General features: G+C 35.9%; 2 protein-coding genes across 7 annotated transcripts in view; one reads left to right on the top strand and one right to left on the bottom strand.

Moving 5' to 3' along the window:
- Positions 1–21,331, top strand: part of Ralyl (RALY RNA binding protein like) — an 806,300-nt gene that overhangs the window by 268,631 nt on the left and 516,338 nt on the right. The window lies entirely within an intron of this gene.
- Positions 1,603–3,222, bottom strand: LOC130887818 (phosphoglycerate kinase 1-like). The gene has a single exon (XM_057790443.1). The coding sequence runs from the start codon at positions 3,147–3,149 to the stop codon at positions 1,896–1,898; it is 1,254 nt and encodes a 417-aa protein (XP_057646426.1). The 5' UTR covers positions 3,150–3,222; the 3' UTR covers positions 1,603–1,895.

Genomic DNA, 21,331 nt, shown 5'->3' on the forward strand with positions numbered 1-21,331 from the left:
ACATGGGTGGGCTTCTGACTAGACACTATATTTTTTCTGATTCTACACAATGTTGCTAACCAAATTTTCTATATATTGTTTATTTGCAATTCCTATAGGTATTTTAATATAGCTGGAAATTCAAACATCTTTCACTATATGTGTTTAGCATATGATAAAAGAATCATTATTCTTAGTTTTTGGTGATGCATTGTAATATATTCTTTGTACAAAGTTTTAAAAAGTTGTTGACACTAATCTGAAATTACAACAGTCATACAAGTACAAGTTACTATAATTTCCACCTTATGCTTTACTCACAGTGAAAGAGAAGCACATTAATTTATACATGAATTGAACAATCATCATTTTACAAATTATCTGCTTGTGTAATGAGTGTTAGTATGGAGAGTTCTTAGTGTAATTAAGGTTGGTTTCTTATTTCTATTTTAAGTCATGAACCAGATCTTTTTCTATAGCATTAATTCTTATCATATATTTTAAACAGCCAGCATATTTTGCTGTTTAGAAATTTATCATTATATTTGTGATATAAATGACAAAAGAGATTTTCACTGCTTAACAGTCTTATTGCACAATGCCAATCTTATTGTATAAAGTGACACAGGATATTTTCAATAAAGTAAAAAAATCTAAATAAGTGTCAATAAAAATATTGTTTGCATGTTCATGAGTAAAATGATCTCATTTAGTCTCTTTAAATTTATTATTTATTTATAATCTTTTGCTGGCAATAATATCTTAAACTTGTAAAAATTTATTGAAAATCAAATTTATTTGTTAATAAGTGTTTTTACATCAGTAATCTTATCTTGAAATAATGTCGCTGTTTTTCTTTTGATGGTCATTTTATTTTATCCATCTTTTGTTAATGAGAATTCCCTAGAAAAGGAGACACCAATGGCAGCCGCTTGACCTTATGTGACTAGATTCTGAGGTTTATTTGCAGCGTAATTCAAACATCTCATTGGTTTTAAAATGGCAGATGAAGGTGAGTAAATCGATGAGGCAGATTGGTAGGTTTAAGTAAATGGGGTATAACAAGCAAACAGATATTCCTTTGCCTTTATGTCTTTGAATGTGGTTTTATTATTTGTAAAGCAAATGATTTTGAGCATAGTTATGTAGACATAGTTAATATTCAGCTATTGCTATGTGCTATTATGAATCCAGTAATTTAAAAATTATGGTTCCCTGTGATGGTTCGTGAGATTATAAAATGTTTCATTTGTTTAAGTGTTTACCCTTTTCTTGATTTACTTTGTGGAATTTCTGGCTTATATTGCTTCAAAATTAAGAAAATGTAGCTTTGGAGGAGAGTTTTGAGGTCTTTCCTGTAATGCATCTATGTAAAATCGTAAAATATATAGGGAAAAATAGTCCAAGAAAGGAAGTTCTAGAGATTCCTTCCCTGTGGTCAGCATATGGGCCTCTGCAAGCAGAGGATTATACCTACCATGATGTTCAGGACAAAAGATACAAGAAATTTTTTTTTTTTGTGGACATCTTTATTAATAGATCATCAACTTCTCCAGATCTACAGCTGAAATTTCATCTTATTTCCATGCTGAGTCATGAACAGTGACAAAGCCAACCAGGCTACTCAAAGAGGACTAAGCTTGTATAGCTGACTTTCTTTTACAGGCAGAATATAAATAGATGCACTCTAGAATGCACAATGGCTTTAGTCACTATGGAATTTAAATGGGATCTTGAAGAATGTAGACAAATCCCGATGAAGGAAGGACGAGCTGAGATGCTGTGCAACTGTTTAAGGGTTCCTGGTGCTGCATCTCGGTCACTAGCTGAATCTTGCACTAACACCAAATGGAGATGCGGAAAACACACTAAGTTGACTTAGGGGTTGTGCACAGGAACCAAAAGGCAGGAAAATACTAAACATTGCTGAGAGCATCCACCCCAGGAAGGACTTTACCTTCCAGGAGCTCTAGACTGGCACCACCCCCAGTGCTCACATGGCTGACTTTATCCTCTGTATTCCATTTGGCACAGCAAGTGGCAGTGTCTCCACCGCCTATGATAGTGATGCAACCCCTAGAAGTGGCTTTTACCACCTCATCCATGAGGGACTTGGTTCCCCTGGCAAAAGCTTCCCATTTAAAGACCCCAACAGGTCCATTCCAAACAATCTGCTTGGCTCGAGCCACAGCCTCAGCATATTTCTTGCTGCTCTCAGGACCACAGTCCAGGCCCATCCAGCCAGCAGGTATATCAGAGGCCACAGTAGCTTGGCCAGTCTTGGCATTCTCATCAAATTTGTCAGCAGTGACAAAGTCAACGGGCAAGGTAATCTTCACACCATTTTTCTCAGCTTTAGCCATGAGATCTTTGACAATCTTGGCTCCTTCTTCATCATACAGAGAAGTTCCGATCTCCATGTTGTTGAGCACCTTAAGGAAGGTAAAAGCCATTCCACCACCAATGATCATCTCATTGACTTTGTCCAACATATTATTGATCAGCTGGATCTTGTCTGCAACTTTAGCTCCTCCCAATATTGCCAGGAAGGGTCGTTCAGGACTCTCCAAAGCTTTGGCAAAGTACTTCAGCTCCTTCTTCATCAAAAATCCACCAGCCTTCTGTGGCAGATTCACACCCATCATGGAGCTGTGGGCTCGGTGTGCAGTACCAAAAGCATCATTGACATAGACATCCCCAAGTTTGGACAGTGAGGCTCGGAAAGCATCAATTTTGGCTGGTTCAGCTTTAATCTTGTTCCCAGAAGCATCCTTTCCCTTCCCTTCTTCCTCCACATGAAAGCAGAGGTTCTCCAGCAGGATGACAGTGCCAGCTGCTGGGTTGGCACAGGCATTTTCGACTTCTGGGTCCACACAATCCTTTAAGAAGAGAACATCCTTGCCCAGCAGAGACTTGAGTTCTGCCGCAACTGGCTCTAAGGAGTACTTGTCAGGCATGGGAACACCATCAGGTCGGCCCAAGTGGCTCATAAGGACAACTGACTTGGCTCCATTGTCCAAGCAGAATTTGATGCTTGGGACAGCAGCCTTGATCCTTTGGTTATTTGTTATCTGGTTGTTCTTCATAGGAACATTGAATTCCACCCTCATCACGACCCGCTTTCCCTTCACGTCCAGTTTGTCCAAAGTCAGCTTGTTAGAAAGCGACATTTTGGCAACGCGGTAGGATCAAGAGGCTCGGTCCTGAGGAAGAGGAGACCACTGCGGCGGACGTGCGCTTTTGAAGCGTCAGAAATTTGTTATTTTAAAACTATAGATGGTTTATTTAAGGGAATGCCCCATGCTCACCCATGCTCAGCATAGACAAGCAGATTAATTTTTGTCTTGTACTGCTTTGTTTCAGCACATTTTTATTTTTTACTTTACTGGTATTTTGCATGTAGATTTATGGTTTCTGATTTTGTGTTTTTATGGGTTTGAGTGTTAAGTCTGTGTATCTCTGTGTGTGCGTGTTTGTGTGTGCATCTGTTTTCATATTTCAACAAGTATATGTGTTTCTCATACTTTGATGGTTTTGTTTCATTTTATTTGCCTATCTACTTTTTGTCAACAGAATGAAGGTGTTGAATGAATGGTATGGTGGGATCTAGGATGAAATGAAAGAGGTGAAACTATGATCAGAATGTATTATATGAAAAAGTCTATTTTGAACAGAAAAATAGAAACACAGAAAAATTGTAGGTGGCAATGATAGGATGTTTAGATGAATACCACATAATTTAGCCACTTAATTCCAAAACTGAGTGACATGATTTCTTACTAGAAATTCTGAAATTAGAATAGGCTATTTGATTTTCTCTTCTCTATGTTATATTGTATTTTCTTAATTTTTTTATATTGACATCCTATTTTAGGGCTGCATTTTATGTAACCCAGATACTGATTAGCTTTTTCTTTGCCTAACTCCACGAACTTCTCTTTTAACTGTGATAATAGTTCAGAGCTGTGTGCTATGGGAACCCTGTGTACCACAGGAACTGTGCCTTTGGTGTCCAGACCATACCAAGAACTGCACAACTTAATTTTTTTGTTAACTAAAATATGTTACATTGTTTAGCATAGAACTCATACAAATACTACTTAATTACATTATGTATATGTATGTGTAGAGATATTAATAGCATTTTATATATTAATAAGTTTTGAGAAATCCACCCTTATAGATAGGTTGCAAATTTCAGGTTGCAAATATTGAGGAATCAGATATTATTCTTTAGGCAAGAAATTTATTAGAAAAAAATTTTAACACCATATGTGAATAGGAAGTCAACCACATGGTATGGATTCAGAAGAGAGTTTATAGCCATAAAGTGGAGTGTGGCCACTTCTTTTGCAGAAGAGAGGGGCCAGGGTCTACGCCAAATAATTAATGAATAGTTCATTGTAGGAAGAGACTGTTTGTTTGTTTCCTGGCTGTGCAGATTTGAATAATAACACAGAAACCATATTAATTACAACACTGTTTGGTCAATAGTTTAGGCATATTTTTAGCTAACTCTCACATCTTAAATTAACCCACAGTTCTTGCATGTGTTAGCCACATGGCTTATCAGTGAGACATTCTCATTCTCATCTTGCTTCCTCTGCATCTGAGTGAAGACTGCAGGCTGAGCCTTTCTTCTTTGTAGAATTCTTCTCTTCTGGTCACCCGACCTATACTTCCTGCTTGGTTCCTGGCCAGTAACTTTTATTAATCCAATACAAGTGAAAAATCTTTACAAGGTACAAGACCATTGTCCCACAGTACTTCCCCATTTTTTTTCAAAACAAGTACTCTGAATTTAATCTCTCTTGTTTAGTTTTTTCCAGATCATTATTCATAACAACTTGAAAACAAAACACTCTAAACAAAGACAAACATCTATATTCCATTTTGGGAGGATGGGAGTGCAATTTTCCAGGCTACTTCCTGCTGATTAGGAGTGTTGTAATGAGCGCTTGTTGGTTCCCATCCTCCAGGCTAGCTTAGACCCGAAATAATCACACAGAAACTGTATTAATTAAATCACTGCTAGACCAATTAGCTCTATCTTATTATTGGCTAATCTTTTGCATATTAATTTAACCGATATTATTAATCTATGCATTGCCATGTGACAGTGGCTTACCAGCTAAAATTCCCAGTGTCTGTCTCCATCACTTCTCTCTGACTCTGCCCTTCTTTCTCCCAGCATTCAGCTTAGTTTTCCCCCACCCACCTAAGTTCTGCTCTATCAACAGGCCAAGCCAGTTTTCTTTATTCATTAATGGTAATCACAGCATACAGAGGAAATTCCCGCATTCCCTCCCTCTTTCTGTTTAAATAAAAAGAAAGCTTTGTCTTTAACATAGTAAAATTACGTACAAAACAGTTATCAAGCAAGAATTACAGTTATACACACACATACACACACATATGTATTATCTTTTATCATAGCTAAGGAAAACTATATTGTTACTATCTATTCTTCAACTCCATCGAAAACTTCAGAAGGCTATAATATTACCTAAGTAATCAGGAAGTACATTGTAAGCAACTTCCAAATCTCTAGCATTGACAGAGAATTCTCACTGCCTGGACAGTCACCCATAGTTCTCTTGTATTGTTAGGGAATCCATTTTTAGCCTATAGACCCATTGTATCTAGCAGACTTTTCCATGGATCAGGAAACTTCAAAGGCAGTTTTGCCTGTATTGGCAGTTTGTCAGTCACTTTCTTCTGTGTCCTACACAATGTCTGGCAAACTCTTTCATGAAGCAGAAACCCCAAAAGATCGTCTCACCTTTAGACATGTTCAGCAGTCATTTCTCTATGGGTCCTACATGTCTAATTCAACAGTCCATGCAGGAGTGGTTTCTTGTCCAAATGGCTAATCAACTCCATAAGGTGCCTCCTCAATGCCCATCTTCCTCTTGAAGTAGCCTGAGCTGCCAGAAGCAGATGCTCCTCATTGTCATGAAAAGTCTTAGATTCTTAAACATTTTAAATGCCATATTCCGAAGGTTTCTGAAAGATTTGAAGAATACCTAACTGAAAAATATCTCTATACGTCTAGAAAATCTAACACAGCTAAAGCTTGACTATTATTGATGATTATCTATTACCTATATTTTTAATTATACATTACATTTTTAAATGAGCTACACAAACACAATACCTTAATCAAGAGCAGAAATATACCTATAACTAAATTGATCTTAAATTTATATCAATAAACCAAGATCCATACTAATGCAAATCTCTATAGAATATCCCCTTTAAATTGAGAATATGGGTGTAGTTCTCTCCAAACTGCTTCCTGCTGCTTGTTGGGCATAACAATTTTGCATGGTGTTCATGGTGAGCTTTTGGGGGTCTTGTTCCATCAAACTACATCAGTCATGAAGCAATCAACAGGTTCTCATCCTCTGGGGAAACAAGAGAAGAACCTCTTTTCCAAAACAACATGTCCTTAGACCCAAATTTAGAAATTATCACTTTCATAATATATATTCTGGTTTTGCTTGGCAGCCCATACAATGAAATGACTTTCTGTTCTTAGCTCCTTCACAGTCAAAAAAATTCAACGAAAAAACATAGTCTATATTCCCTGTGAATTTTCTATTTTTACACGGCTTATTTTTCTTTACATTTATCTATAACTATCTGTGCTCTGTTTTTTTAAAGAATTTTCCTGTTTTTTAAAGCATTAACTTTATTTTATAACTCTCTATACTATTTTTCTTCTCCCTTTCAAGCCTACATACGTTTCTCCAACACTATAACTCATCTGGATTCATCTTTATTGCATATCTGCAATTCTTTACTGTCCAGGAGCACTTTTTAAAATGCTAAGTGCTTCTTAAAACTGCAGGTGCAGTATTGCTAGGGTATATGCAGTACTCCTGCTTGTGCCTCTGAGCTGTGCACACCACCTCATTTCCAGGCATGCAGCCAGTCCATATTGCTGCAGCATGCTGCTCACAAACCCCATCCAAATGCTAGGTTTTCCAAAAGAGTCAGAGTTCATGCTAGCATCACGGCCTATGTCTGGAAGCTGCCATTTAAAACCATGCAGCTCCTACTGCTGAATCAGTAAGACCTCTCTTGAAAGACCTGCAGCACACTGCCAACAAACATCAAGAAGCTGTTTTAAATTCTGTATTTTTGTGTCTAGAATTCGTTTTTAAGCTCTCTCTGGTTTTTAAGTGGATTTTCGTCAGCCATGTTGGTGCCAATTTGTTGTAAGGAGCTACTTGTTTGTTTCCAGCTGCTCGGCTAGTTTAGACCTGAAATTATCACATAGAAACTGTATTAAACAAAGCACTGCTTGGTGCATTAGCTGTAGCTACTTATTAACTAATCTCTTACATATTAATTTAACTCATTTCTATTAATCTGTATTTTGCCATATGATGGTGGCTTACCAGCTAAAGTTCCCAGTGTCTGTCTCCAGTGGCTCCATTTCTTCCCTCTGACTCTGCTCTTCTTTCTCACACCATTTAGCTTAGTTTTCCCTGCTACCTAACTTCTTTCTTATCAACAGGCCAACCTAGTTTTGTTTATTCATTAATGGTAATCACAGCATACAGAGGGAGATCCCACATCATTGGAGTGCTGATAATCTTATGGGGACCTAAAGAAAATTTATGATTATGATCAAATCCTTACTGGAATATTTTGTGAGGCTTGATCATCTCAGCCAGCAGTCTTGAGGCTGTCCTGGATGTATAACTCAGATGGAACTCCAGCAGAGGTCCTCTGAAATGTTGGATCATCTGGACCTCCACTCCTACCAGAGACTTTCCAGGGGGTCTTTCTTGCTTAAATCTGATCTTTCTGAACCCAGAATGAATCTACAGCCTCTCATACTCTTAGAAAACAAAGTGAAACCTCTTTTAAAGTAACATATATTTTAATTTAAATTTTAATTTCAAGGCATTTTCAAAATATATATACTGAATTAATCCAGCAGCATTTATAATCAAATGTGTTTTAGCCATCTGATGTGGGATTCCCCTATCTATGCTGTAATTACCATTAATTAATAAAGAACTGCTTTGGGCCTATAGCTAAGCAGGGCAGAACAGAAGTAGTTGGGGAATACTGGGAGAAAGGCAGCAGAGTCAGAAAGAATCCATGTAGTACCACCATAGCCAGATGGAACTTTACATTGTAAGCCACAGCCATGTGGATATACACAGATTACTTGAAATGGGTTAAATTAAGATATGAGTTAGTTGATAAGAAGTTAGAGCTAATGGGCCACACAGTGTTTAAATAATATAGTTTCTGTGTGATTATTTCTTGCCCCGAGCAGCCAGAAACCAACAAGTACCCTCCTTCAACAGCCATCAAACAATTCAAAGACAATGTAATAGCATACAGTATCCAGATTCTCTCTGTATTTTCCATCTTTATGTTACTTTATTTTGAACTCTATTTCTCTTATTTTTATTTTTAATTTTTTTTTTTTGATACAGGGTTTCTCTGTGTATCTTTGGCTGTCCTGGAACTCACTCTGTAGATGAGGCTGTCCTTGAACTCACAGACATCCACCTGCTTCTCCCTCCCAAGTGCTGGGATTTAAGGTTTGTGCTACCACAGCCAACTATTCTCTCTTTTTTTAAAGGATTTTTTTTTCTTTTTCTTTTCTTTTCTTTCCCAAGCCTATGTATATTTTTTAACACACTGTAAATAAATTAGAGGGTTTTTTTTAATCTGAATCTGTCTTTACTGTATATCTCTCTTTTTCTGACCACATGAGTTTTTAATTTGCTAAGCAATATGGCTAGGATTAAAGCCATGACTTTGATGGCTGGAACCACCCATTCCTTAAGTTTTTGAGAGTCTAGCTTTATGGCTGGAGCCATGTTTATTGCCACAACTCTATGGAGTTTCAAAGTCCCTGCCACCACCAAGAAACATGCTGTTTAATGAATACATTAACACAATTTGCTTGATGGTGGGGCTTCATAAAAGAACTGCCATATTTTTGCAGCTAAAGTTGAGTCAGGAAGTCCCTCTTAAATGAGACAGTCTTGCCTCTAGAAAACAGAACTCACCTCAGAAAAGGCTGCTACCAAGAATCTACACTTAACTCTGTTGTTTTGTGTCTAGAATTATATCCCAAGCTCCCTCAGGTTTCATATGGATGTAGTTGCCAACATTGGTACCATTTGTAGGCAGAGGGTGCTTGTTCATTTCCCAGCCACCCAGACCTGAAATAATTACACAGAAACTGTTTTAATTGCAGCACTCCTTGACCTATTAGCTCAAGCTTCTAATTGTCTAGCTTTTATATCTTAAATTAATCCATTTCTGTTAATCTATATTTTACCATGAGGCTCTTGGTTTACTGCTAAGTTTCTCTGCTGTCTGTCTCATTCAGCAGCTACATGGCATCTCCCTGACTCCTCCTACTTTCTTCCAGCATTCAGTTTTGTTTTCCTGCCTTCTATATTCTGCCCCACCACAAGCCCAAGCTGCTTCTTTATTTATTAACCAATAAATGCAACACATATGCAGAAGGACTCCCCACAAAAGTTCATAGTATATAATGGGTGCTCTTAGTTAGGTTGTCTGTGAATCCACTATGAAGGTGAATGAAGAATGTAGGATCACACAATATCCAAGTTCTGTAAGCCAAATTATGATGGTATCAGGAATGCCACAGTACAGCCACAATGAAGAATCACTATAAATCGGTCTGTCTATGGCTAAAAATTACTGTTACACATTTATCCTACAAATATTAAGCACCCTAGTATTAGCAATCAGTGTTCTTACATACCAGCATGATTTATTTATCATTTTGCAGATTCATGTCAAGATCCCAGCATTTTATAAAATGTGGAACAGCAAATGATGAAGGGTCAGAAAGTGTTGAGTTCAGTCATTTGTAGATAGATTTGTATTATATAATTTTATTTTTGATAGAAATTTTTGATGTTTTCTACATAATGGCTTCATTTGGCAATTAAAGAGATAGTCTTATTTATTCTCTAATTTTATTCATCTACTGATTTTTAAAACTCACTCTCCATAAGGGCAGAAATGATTAAAGTGGTAGCCTTGTTTTAGGAGGGGTTCCATGGGCAAACAGCTAGATAGGTCTCCTCACAAGAAAAGAAAAAAAATAGAATAAAATTTGGTATTCAAAAGAATCTGAAAGAAAGAAGGGACAATAAAAACTGGACACCAAAATGTATGTGAAAAATCATTTATGTTTACATAACATTATCTTTCATCTTTATAGCTAAAAAGCATTCTGATTGTAGAAAATAAGTTTAATGAATGTTATAAAAGAATCAGGATGACTTTTTAAATTCTATTTTGACTTCCCAGTTTATTTGCTTCTGGTATTAATTGTCAATCTCTTTTCTCTCAAATGTGTTCTAGTTTATATAATATACTTTGCAGTAAAAAAAATCTAAAATGAATGCTAATATTGCACAGTAATTCCTCAAGAAAATTAAATGAAAATTAAATGAATGCCCCAGGGAAGTATGGCCTCCCCCTCTATTTTGCAGAATTACTGACAGAATGAGCTGCCAAACAACTCACAAACGGTTTTGCTTCTCTCCTATCTCTTCTTTTTGTTTTGTTTTTGCTTATCTTTCTCTTTGATTTTAAAGTAGAAGCAATCAATTCTTATGGAAATTCTACTCTAAGCTCAGTCCAGGTCTAGGGAGAAGGTATGGCATAGTACATTACATGGTACTGCTAACAAATAGGGAGATGCATCAATTAGCAAGGCTTTATATGATAACATGGGGGCAACTGGAATGTGTCTTATGATCAGGAAAAGAAGGGAAATATTCTAAGAAATGTTTTTTGAAACTAGTATTCCATTTCAATGTCTAACACTATGAAAAAAAACATGACTTTCCTGCTTCTTCAATTAGTTATTTTCTAAAATAAAGACCAAACAAACTGTTCACCTCAAATATTCAAAATAGATACTATCAAATATGCTCTTGAGAAAATGCCAATCAGCTAATTGCAAGGGAAGGGTCCAGTTTGACTCAGCTACTACCATACCTCCCATCTTGGCTTCTGACTTTTCTGCTCGTTCTTTAGATAAACTGGGTATGACTTCTCTCTGACCATCCTTATATCAGATTACTTACTTAAATTATCTGGATAACTTGATAAGTATCAATATTTGGGGCCTGCATGTATACATCTTATAATTATGAGTTGTTAGTCTGTCCCACTATGTAGAATTTATTTATTTCCTATCTATTTTTTACTGCTTCCTAAATCATATATTCAGTGGACTTGATAGTATAATACCCAAACAATTTGGAGATTTGGAACACACACATGCATGCACTCACGCATGCACACACATACACACACACACACACACACACACACACCAACTTCAGTCTTGTAACAAGATGACATCATTGCTTTACTACACTTATCAGTAAATTCTTGATAATGAATTTGTATTGACATTCACATGGAATGCTACATGATGCATGAAGAAAATGGGGTATAAATTGGATATAAGGTAATAATTTTATAATGACAGTGGATAAATAGTTTGCCTCTTTTGGCTATGCATATTATTTATTGTCCGTACTTCTAATAATAATGAGTTGCTCTTCTGGATGAGAACATCTTCTGTCCTCCTGTTCTTGTTTGAGAAGTTTTTACCAACTAATTCTCAGAGAAGGGTCATTTTCTTTTGTGCCTCTCTTTCCTCTTTCTAGTACTTGTGTACTGATTACATGGTACATTGTAGTTTGCAGTCTTTCCTTTTCTCACAAATTTCATGCTTGTAGGAACTGTGGTCTCCTAAAGTAAGCAAATTTGTCACCTTGTTAATCCCATGCATTGAATTTTGCCTACTGAGGAGAGACATTAAATTCATGATTGCCAAATCTTTCTTAAAATCTGTCTCAGAAAACTCATCTGTAACATAAAGAGTTTTGGAGGAGGAACATTTTATCTGAACAAGGTCTTGATTAAAACAGAATCTTTCTCTCTGTCTCTCTTTCTTTCTCTATGTCTCTCTGTCTTTCACACACACACACACACACACACATGTATTTCAAGTTTATAATAAAAATGTTTGAGAATAATGATCTTATAGAATATATTCATGTGAGTTATAATTTCTATTTGCGATGTAAAATATATTTTTCTTTTTCACTGCTAATGATTAGCTAGAAAAGCCTGGATGAGCATACAGTCCCAGATCCTAAAATTTTGATTTTGTAATCACAAAGTTTCTTTCACAGCTCCAAAGAGCTATGCATGTATTTGACTTCATCCTAACGTTATCTTTACATGAGTTATGGAAATTGGATCATTTCTGAACTTACACAATTTGCATTCATATGTTCTTGGAGTAGGGCAGGTTAAAAATGACTCATTGTTGGACAAAATCTTGTATTCAGAGTTCTTGTAAATGGATTTAGCCAACATCAATCCAATTAAAGATTTATTTTCCCCATTCTTTGACCCTTTGTCTGACTTTCTGGTGACTTTGGCTATTGTGTCCATAAATTCAGTTTGCATCTGCATGTATTACCCAATCACATTCAGATACAGAGATAAAATGCATCTACAGATCAAGAAAGTCATACAAACACACGTGGCTAGTGAAGCTACTTTCTTACAAAATAATTGCCTCAGGACGCTTTACTCTTGATTTACTGAATAATCCAATACTCTAATAATAATGAGATGAATTAAGCTTTAGCTTTGCATACTAATATATTATGATGAAATTCACCAATACCATCCTAAAGATGATATTGCTTATTATTCATTTCTCCTTCACTTTTACTTTTAAAATTTTGTTTTCCTTTGCAAAACTCATGATATTTTTCATTGTTTTAAGGTAATTTATGGCCAGGATTTCTTACTCAAGAAAGTAAAGCAATGCAAAAAAAAAAAAAAAATCCAAACCTCTTTTGACAGGGAAACTCAGTGCCTGCTGAGAGGTGTGAGGAAGGGGCAAGAAGAGGCATAGTCTATGGTTTAATGCTCTGGGCTTACAAAAGCATGGTGTTGGAACTGTAATTGGATTTCTGAGCATTGCTTTTGAGAATAGACTGCTTAAATCATTGAAAAGGAAATCATTGCAGGAAAGAATTGCACAGGCTGTTTGAGTACTTACAAAATAAGAATAGCATGCGGAACAATGAAGAACTGGTTTAGTGCTGTTGAGATTTGACATCTTTAAAAACCTGATATTGTAGCAGTAGTTTTGATCTTTATTCCTTTGTTGAGTAAAGCGCCAATGCATTTTGAACCAAGACTTTCAATGAAGGCTGAGATAAATGAGACCTTAAAATGCTTTTAGAGCGAAAAAAAAAAAATTTTGTTCCCAAGTCTACATTGTATGTCTCTGTAAAAAAAATGGGTATGACCAAATATACACATTTATTTTTGGATTTTGGGTTTATTTGAATGTTTCCTGCAGAGGATGTTGAACTGCCATCCTTTAGATCTTAGAGGATCCCTGTATCCCTGGACTTTCATGCAAATTAAGTTGATGTTACACTGTAAGCATCCAAAAGCTATTTTACTGCAACAGGAATCTTGGAGACTGAAGTGTGTGACTTAAGTGTATGTCTGTTGGTGTTAGGCTTTTGAAATTTCTTAAATTTCTCATCAACAATTTAAAATAAAGCATTTTATTTCCTAAGCAAGGGAACTCAAAGCCTATCCCATGATTACCTTTTTTTTTTTTTGGGTTTTCGAGACAGGGTTTCTCTGTAGCTTTTGGTGCCTGTCCCGGAACTAGCTCTTGTAGACCAGGTGTCCTCAAACTCCCAGAGATCCGCCTGCCTTTGCCTCCTGAGTGCTGGGATTAAAGGCGTGCGCCACCACCGCCCGGCCTATGACTAGCATTTATTTCCACAATATCTTTATACTGCCCTGGTATATTATTAATTTACACATTCATGTAATAAGTTCATTCTCTTACAGACATTTCACTTTTCCTTGATTATTAACTTTTTGTATAAAAGAAGCAGGAAGTAGCAACAAAATATATGAAATAGATTTCTAGAAAGGCTTACTAAATGAATCATTCCATTTTCTATGGAGATACACAATGCAGACATATACCTGTCCTTGCTAAATTTGAAACAAAAGGCTGTCTCAATCTCATGAATATAGTTCAATCCTCAAATAACCTGTCCTTTATTTTACAGTGAGAAATGGAGAGCTCAGATTGATAAAAATCCCTCAATCACCATAGTAAGAATTTCAGTACAGTTCTGACTCCAAACTATTTTTCCTCTTCAGGCCCAGAGTTGTTTATTTTAAGCTTTAGTTACTTTTGAAGGTAATTTAAAAACTATATAATTGATTTGGGAATATTCATTGCATTCTGGAGTTTCCTTTTATTTTTGTATACTGTTGTTAAATTCAAATGCCAATATACTCTTCTTTGTTTTAAGAGAAGAAAGAGGTTTTCTTAAGGAAGGAGAAATATTCTCATGTTCTTTGCTTCAAGAGAAGAAAGAGGTTTCCTTAACAAAGGAGAAATATTCTCACAGTCTACCTGAGATCATCTTTGCCACATAGTAAGAAGTACAGAGAAAGGACCAGTGAGCATCCCCATGTTTCAGAAAAGGTAGGAATAACAGCTTTAGGTTTTATCTGTAAATTGTTTTCCCAGATCTGAGTGTAAGTTTGTAAGTAACCCATTAGATAGGTATGATTTCAAATAATCATGTAATTTGCTGATTTTTCTTAAAATTGTATTTTTTCTGGCTTCTTAATAAAAAATGTTCTGAAACATTAAAAAAATATTTTGTAGGATCCTACTTTAAACTCCCCTTGGTTTTATGGTATTTATGATGTCTCTGAGAATTCAAATGAGAGTATAGAGTGTAGTGTAGAAGGTGTGCAGAATTGTTAATTATTAAAGACAGAACTTTCATATTTTCGGCTGCCTTTTTGCTATTCCTAACATCTCTATAATAGACTAGGACCTCACATCATCAGCCAGACTTCATAAAAATTTCACGTTCATCTTGTGCCTTGTGTGGGTTCCCATGTGTTCTTTAAATTTGAATTCTTCTAAATTCTTAGGAATTTACTGACCAATGTATAAGGTGATAATGGTTGTTACCCTGTCCCTAGACAGACGACTTGTACAAGGTTCTCCCAGAACTGGCATCTACAGATCTTGAAACAACCTTAATAAGTATAGTCTGTTATACCACTTCTTTTAAATATGGGAAAACTGAGGGACACAAAAACATCTCACACAGGGAAGAAGTTTTACCACCAATTCTAGAGCCAGAAGTGGTGGTACACACTTGTAGTTCCAGCACTAGATGTACAAAGGAAGATGTACATACATAGATGTGAGAAAATATTCCAAGTCTTTTGCATTCCTGGATTGTTTACAGAGTAGGCCTCAGACCTCAGTTGCTACAATGGCTGCTTGAGAGCTAATGGGAAAACAAAACAAAGTGAATTGCTATATTAAAATATTACTGGGATTTGCTGAGCAAAATCTGTATCCTTAACCAGTGTTTACACTTCAATAATCGTAATCTTTTTCATTGTTTCTTTTTTAAAATTCAAAAATATTTGTGTATGTGTTTGTTTTTTAAGAGATGGCCTGACTCTATGTAGATCCTGTTATTCAGAACTCACTATATAAATAAAACTGACTTCAAAATTCCAGAGGTATATCTGCCCCATGAGTACTGAGATTAAAGGCTTGTACCACCACACCTGGTCTGAGGATAAATCTTAATTATTAGTATAGGTAAATGCTACAGGAATATGTCTGTATGAAATTTTTTTTTAAAAAATAAAACTCTTCTTGTAGATAATTTTCTAGCATTAGAACTCCACAATTATGCTGTCCTCAAAATACCTTAGACTTACTCAAGCAGGGATTTTTATTCACTTTAACAAAATTGCAGATGGTCCTAGAATTCATTCTTAGAGCACTTATAATTTATGGCACATGTATGCTCGGTTGTGCAGTGCCTTGTAGCACTTTTCTTTTGTATGTGTTGCATTCTTTCTATATTTAGGTTACAAATCTGTAGAGGGAAGAGATTATAGGCTACCTAAAGTAGGATGGAGTTTGTGTGTTGTAAACATACATGCATGTTTATGTACATATTCAAATGCCCATATGTGACCACTGCAGCTCTAGTTATACATTCTTTATTCACATCAGATGTTTGTTTTTGAGCTCCTCCCTTACTTGATATGTGGTGTATTGAAAAAAAATGGCCCTCAAAGTAAATGACACTATTAGAAGGCTTTGTTGGAGGAAGTGTGTCACTTTGGGGGTGGACTTTAAGATCTCTTGCTTAAGCTTCTCTTAGTGTGACAGCGAGACAACTTGCTGTGTCCTCGGAGTCAAGACGTAGGAGTCCCAACTCCAGCACCACATCATTCTGCCTGCGACTATGCTCCCCACCATGATGATATTGGACTAAATTTCTAAAACTGTAAGAAAGCCCCCTCAATTAAATGCCATTTATAAGAGTTGCCATGGCCATGGTGTCTTTGCAAGCAAAAACTTTCAAACTAAGACAATTAACAATGAGAAAAGTTTATAGAACAGTTTTCTTGTCTGCCATGGTGACTTTGATCAATTGCTGTGGATTAGGCATCTTAAAACACAGAAATGGATTACTTTGTTATTATGGAATGGTCAATTGCAAGGCCAAGGTGCCAGCAGTACTGATGTCTACTGAGACTGCATTGTATGCTTATAGAAACTATGCTTTCATTGTGGTTTTCTCTGGGCACCTTTATGTGTCTTCATGTTTTCTTACAAGGACATTTGTCATATTAGTAAGTGTTAACACTAAAGGACCTCATTTTAAGATAATGATCCTGTTAAGGATCCACTTACAAGTGTAGTCACATACTAAGGCCCTAGTGGCAAAGATGTGACCATACCAAATTGAACATTTCAGTTCAGCCCAAGCAGAAAACTGAGTTAGGTTGTTTCATGCACACACTTTGGAGGATCTACTCAGAAAGCTCTGAGAATTATCTGATATGAGAAGTAATAGACATGCTACTCAGATCAATTTTGTTATTTAATAGTGCACAGAGATACCAATATCATATCTATATGCATTAACTATATGCGGTTTGTTCTGGTCAGTTGTATAATTATAACAAAAGTGTTAAAACTGGCAATTAATTGTTAAGTGTTAAAACTTTTCTTTAATAGAAAATTAAAGAATTATGGTGATAAATGTAGAATGGTGGTATATCTTCTAATATGTGTTGTTGTCGGGGTTTATGTCCTGCCCTGTTCTAACAGTTGTTAAGTCCCAATGAAATCACAAAGAGGTCTACATTAATTATAAATTGATTGGCCTATTAGCTCAGGATTCTTATTTTTTTATTTATTTGTTTATTTATTTATTATAGATTTCTGCCTCCTCCCCGCCACCACCTCCCATAACTCTTATAACTTATATTAGCCCATTATTCTAGTATATGTTAGCCACATGGCTTGGTACCTTTTTCAATGAGGCAGTCACATCTTGCTTCTTCTGTGATGTGCTTACAACTACAGAGAAATGGGCTTCCTTCTTCCCAGAATTCTCCTGTTCTCCTTGATCTACCTCTAATTCCTGTCTGGTTGTCCTGACTATACTTCTTGCCTGGCTACTGGCCAATCAGCATTTATTTAAAATATAATTGAAAGAATACAGACCATTCTCCCAAACCAATGTGTGAAATCTTGAATTTGATTCCCAGCAAGCACTGGGCAGGGTGGGGTATGAATGTAATTTCAGTTCTTAGAGTTATAACAAGAAATTGAAGTATTCAAGATTATCAGCTAAAAAGGGAGCTGTAGACTAGCCTTGGCTTTATGACACCCTGCTAAATTTTTTATTATTATAGGTGTTATAATCAATTGGCCAAATATATATCATTGGATAAATGAGACATTAAGCATCAGAAAAAGGTTAATTTTATTAAGAAACAAAAGATATTTTTATCAGGAAATTTTAGAATGTGCACACAAAATGAAAAGAATTTATTAACAGCTACCAAATCCCAGGCAATAGCCTTCTGATTTGTTAAGTTATTCCCTTAGCTCTCATTGTCTCACTGAAAAATAATTCAATATTTTTGTTTCATTAGTGAGGGAAACTTAGCTTTTAGAAATAAAATGATTTTCAGGGAAACTATGATTTCAATTGAAACTTATTTCAGTTGAAATTTTATATGAATAAAAATATACACACACTGTTTATGACTTAAATGGATATATAAAACTATGTATGCAATGCCTATAACATGGTGTTTTAAAGTATGCATACATTGTAGGACGTCATATGACTTTAATCAATATTTACTATTATTTACTCTCTTCTCAGCAGTAGCATTAAAATATCTAAAATTTATTTAGAAGAGATCCACAATTGTGAAACAAAAGATAACCTTCTCCATTCTCTTCTATATCAAAACAGCAGAAGACTGTAGTAGATTTTTAAAGTTTTTATTTAAAATTTTTGATATTCATTGTTTTCTTCCTGTACATCACAGTGTTAGCTTTGTTTGGGAAAATGCATCATTAAGGATTTTTTCGAAAAGGTGTTGTGACTATTGATACTTAATTTAATTTAGATTTTGTTATCCATATGAATTATGTTATAAAATTTATTCCTGTCAGGGTCAAGTTGACTTTACTTTATTTACTTCTGATATGTTTGTATTAATTGAAACCCATGGGCTCCCTCTTGTGACAAGTCAATGTCTCTAAGCTGTTATAGCAAACTAAATACCTCTGTAAGTTTTCATTTATTCAGAAATAATACTGCACAAAAGTATTAAACTTTAACTATTATTTAGTTAAATAAGCATTTAAAGGGCGATATTTGATCAATTATTCTTATTTGCATATAATTTTTGTGTAATGTGGAATTCATTAAATTTACAAGTTGTGTGGAAATATGGAAATCAAGAAAGAATGAATTTGTTTTCACTTTTTGTGACTTGTGTGTGTTATTACATATTTCTGAAATGTCTGAGGAAGTATTATTTGCTCTTGTAATACTTGTGTTGTACTGTGTTCACCTCCCACCATCACCTTGCAACCAAACTTTATCAGGATCATTTTGGGAATCAATCTTATTCATTTCACAGCAGTCTCCAGTCCCACATTCTGTTTTTAATCCATAGTGTTAGGTGACTGTGTACAAGACAGATGAACCCGCTGCACGTACGCATACTCACACACACACATGCACACACACACTTGTGTTTAGAGCAGAGCTTTAGGGTGTTTTACATTTTGGATGGAAGTAAAGGCCTGTGCCCCCACCACACTATTAATTTTTAAAATAATAAAGTATTCTTCCTTTAAAACTCAATTCAACTTTCACCTCTAGTTAGCAGATAATTTATAAATAGATGCTGAACACAAAACAAAGTTCAGTTTATAGAATGTGGTATCTCATGGTCAACATAGATTGTATCATCCCACAGTCTGGTTTCTTTTGCCTTAGGGACTGAGTTGAATGAGCTTTGCATTTGTATCTGATTTGAGGCATCATTTGACTCAGTAAAGTAAAATACCTCAAAGAAGACCAAAGGACAATTAGTGTTTCTCTCTTGATTCACCAGTTTCTACTTGCAAATTTGGCCAGCTTGCCTCTGACAACATGAGCATCTGGGGCTGTCTGTGCATGCTTCCTGCCTGTCTGTGCATTCTCAACTCTCAATACTTCCTTCCTTTCACCGGGTATCAGGGCTAGGTTTAGTTCTTCTTTTTCTTTGTTTGGCATCATTTCCTAGGAAACTAATAACTCTTAGCAATAACAGGGTTATTTATGCGCTTCCTCTAATGTTGCATAGTCACCAAGGGTCCTGCGGCAGGGGATTGGCTCTGTTCAGGTGACAGAATGAGAGTTGGAGGTCCCAGCATGCACTGAGCTTTGAGAACTCCTGCTGATTTCACTGATTACAGGAAAATCATGAAGTGATCTCTAAGAAGATGGAGGATTAAATCATTAAAGAACATGACTTTGCCTGTTCTAAAATATCTCTCAGAATTTATAACTTTTGTCTTTTCTTTTAATGAATTACCACTTTAGTACGAGGCACAGCAGGGGACAGGGACTGAGATTCCTCCTCAAACCAAAATGTAGAGGCCTTTAAAGCCATCCCAACTTCTGCAGCAGGAAAGGGAGAGAAGCCACATCCTGGTGAACTCCAGGGTAGAAAGTCCCTTCTATTGCCTGCCAAGCTCCTTCCAGTTTCTCACAATATCCATCAGTGGCTGTGTCCATTCTTCCCCTTTCAATGTCCCTAATCATTCTCCAACTAATTAAAGGCTGTACTGCCTTCAACAGTTCAGTGTCTACACACAGTGTTTCCAGGGCTGGCTCTTTGTCTCAGCAGCCAGAAGCTTTTGCTCACCCTAAGAGATTCTAAATCTGAAACTCCGAACTTACCCGTGGAAGCTAAGACTCAAATATCAGTGTATATTCCTATGGCAGGTGTTACTGAACTCCAGCTGAGCACAAATAGCAGACATAATTTAATCTTATTCTCTGATATGTGCTCTCTCGCTTAACAGAGGTGAGTAATTAATTTTTCTCTTTCTGTATATTTTGAGTTTGCCCATAATATGACAGTGCAATCATGTGGAAATGGTGAATGGCAGTACATTCCCATATCTACGTTATCTGTCTTGCCTCAATATATGTAACACTGTGATCACACTTTACAATCTCTAAGACAGCCACACCCCAGGAAAATGTCTGACTTTTCCTGACTCCCCAGAGTGCAGGCTCTCTCATAGTCTGCACTCATAGAAGGCATTTAGTAAAAAAAAATACTGTTTTAGATATTGTGGGAAAGTCCTACAGGTATTTTAATTGACACATATAATCATAAATGATAGAGACTGCTCTAGAAAATGTTACTTTAAATAACCCTACCTACATTATTGAATGGGAATTATGTAGAAATACTAAAGGAAATATGTAGTATGACTTTGATGCAGTTTGCATATATGTTAAGACATGATTTCTATGATGATGACTGCTGTAAACGGCCTGGGAGAATGGGAAACTTTTGACAGGGGAAATCAGAAGTGTGCAGTCCAGTGAAGAATTAAACTACGGGGAGTAATAATATGGGCTGATGCACTCAATATAGCAGTAATGCCCTCTGCAAGGATAGGAAATAATTCAGTTCCCCTAGGCTGCATGGAAGCTAAATACAGTATGACAAAAAATAGTAGCAGTACTCATTATGTCTGATTGCTAATTACCCCTTTGAATGATTCAGTTATGCCTGCTACTAGATAATTAGTTTGGTAATTTATGGCTATAGCGCAAACTAGTATTTTAATTTTCACAGCACAGTTTTCACAATACCTACAGTTCAG

Source organism: Chionomys nivalis, chromosome 16 (genome assembly GCF_950005125.1).
Source record: "Chionomys nivalis chromosome 16, mChiNiv1.1, whole genome shotgun sequence".
Lineage (NCBI taxonomy): Eukaryota > Metazoa > Chordata > Mammalia > Rodentia > Cricetidae > Chionomys > Chionomys nivalis.

What these genes read in the sequence shown, in the direction of transcription:
- LOC130887818 (XM_057790443.1), bottom strand. Translation starts at nt 3,149, where the DNA reads ATGTCGCTTTCTAACAAGCTGACTTTGGACAAACTGGACGTGAAGGGA.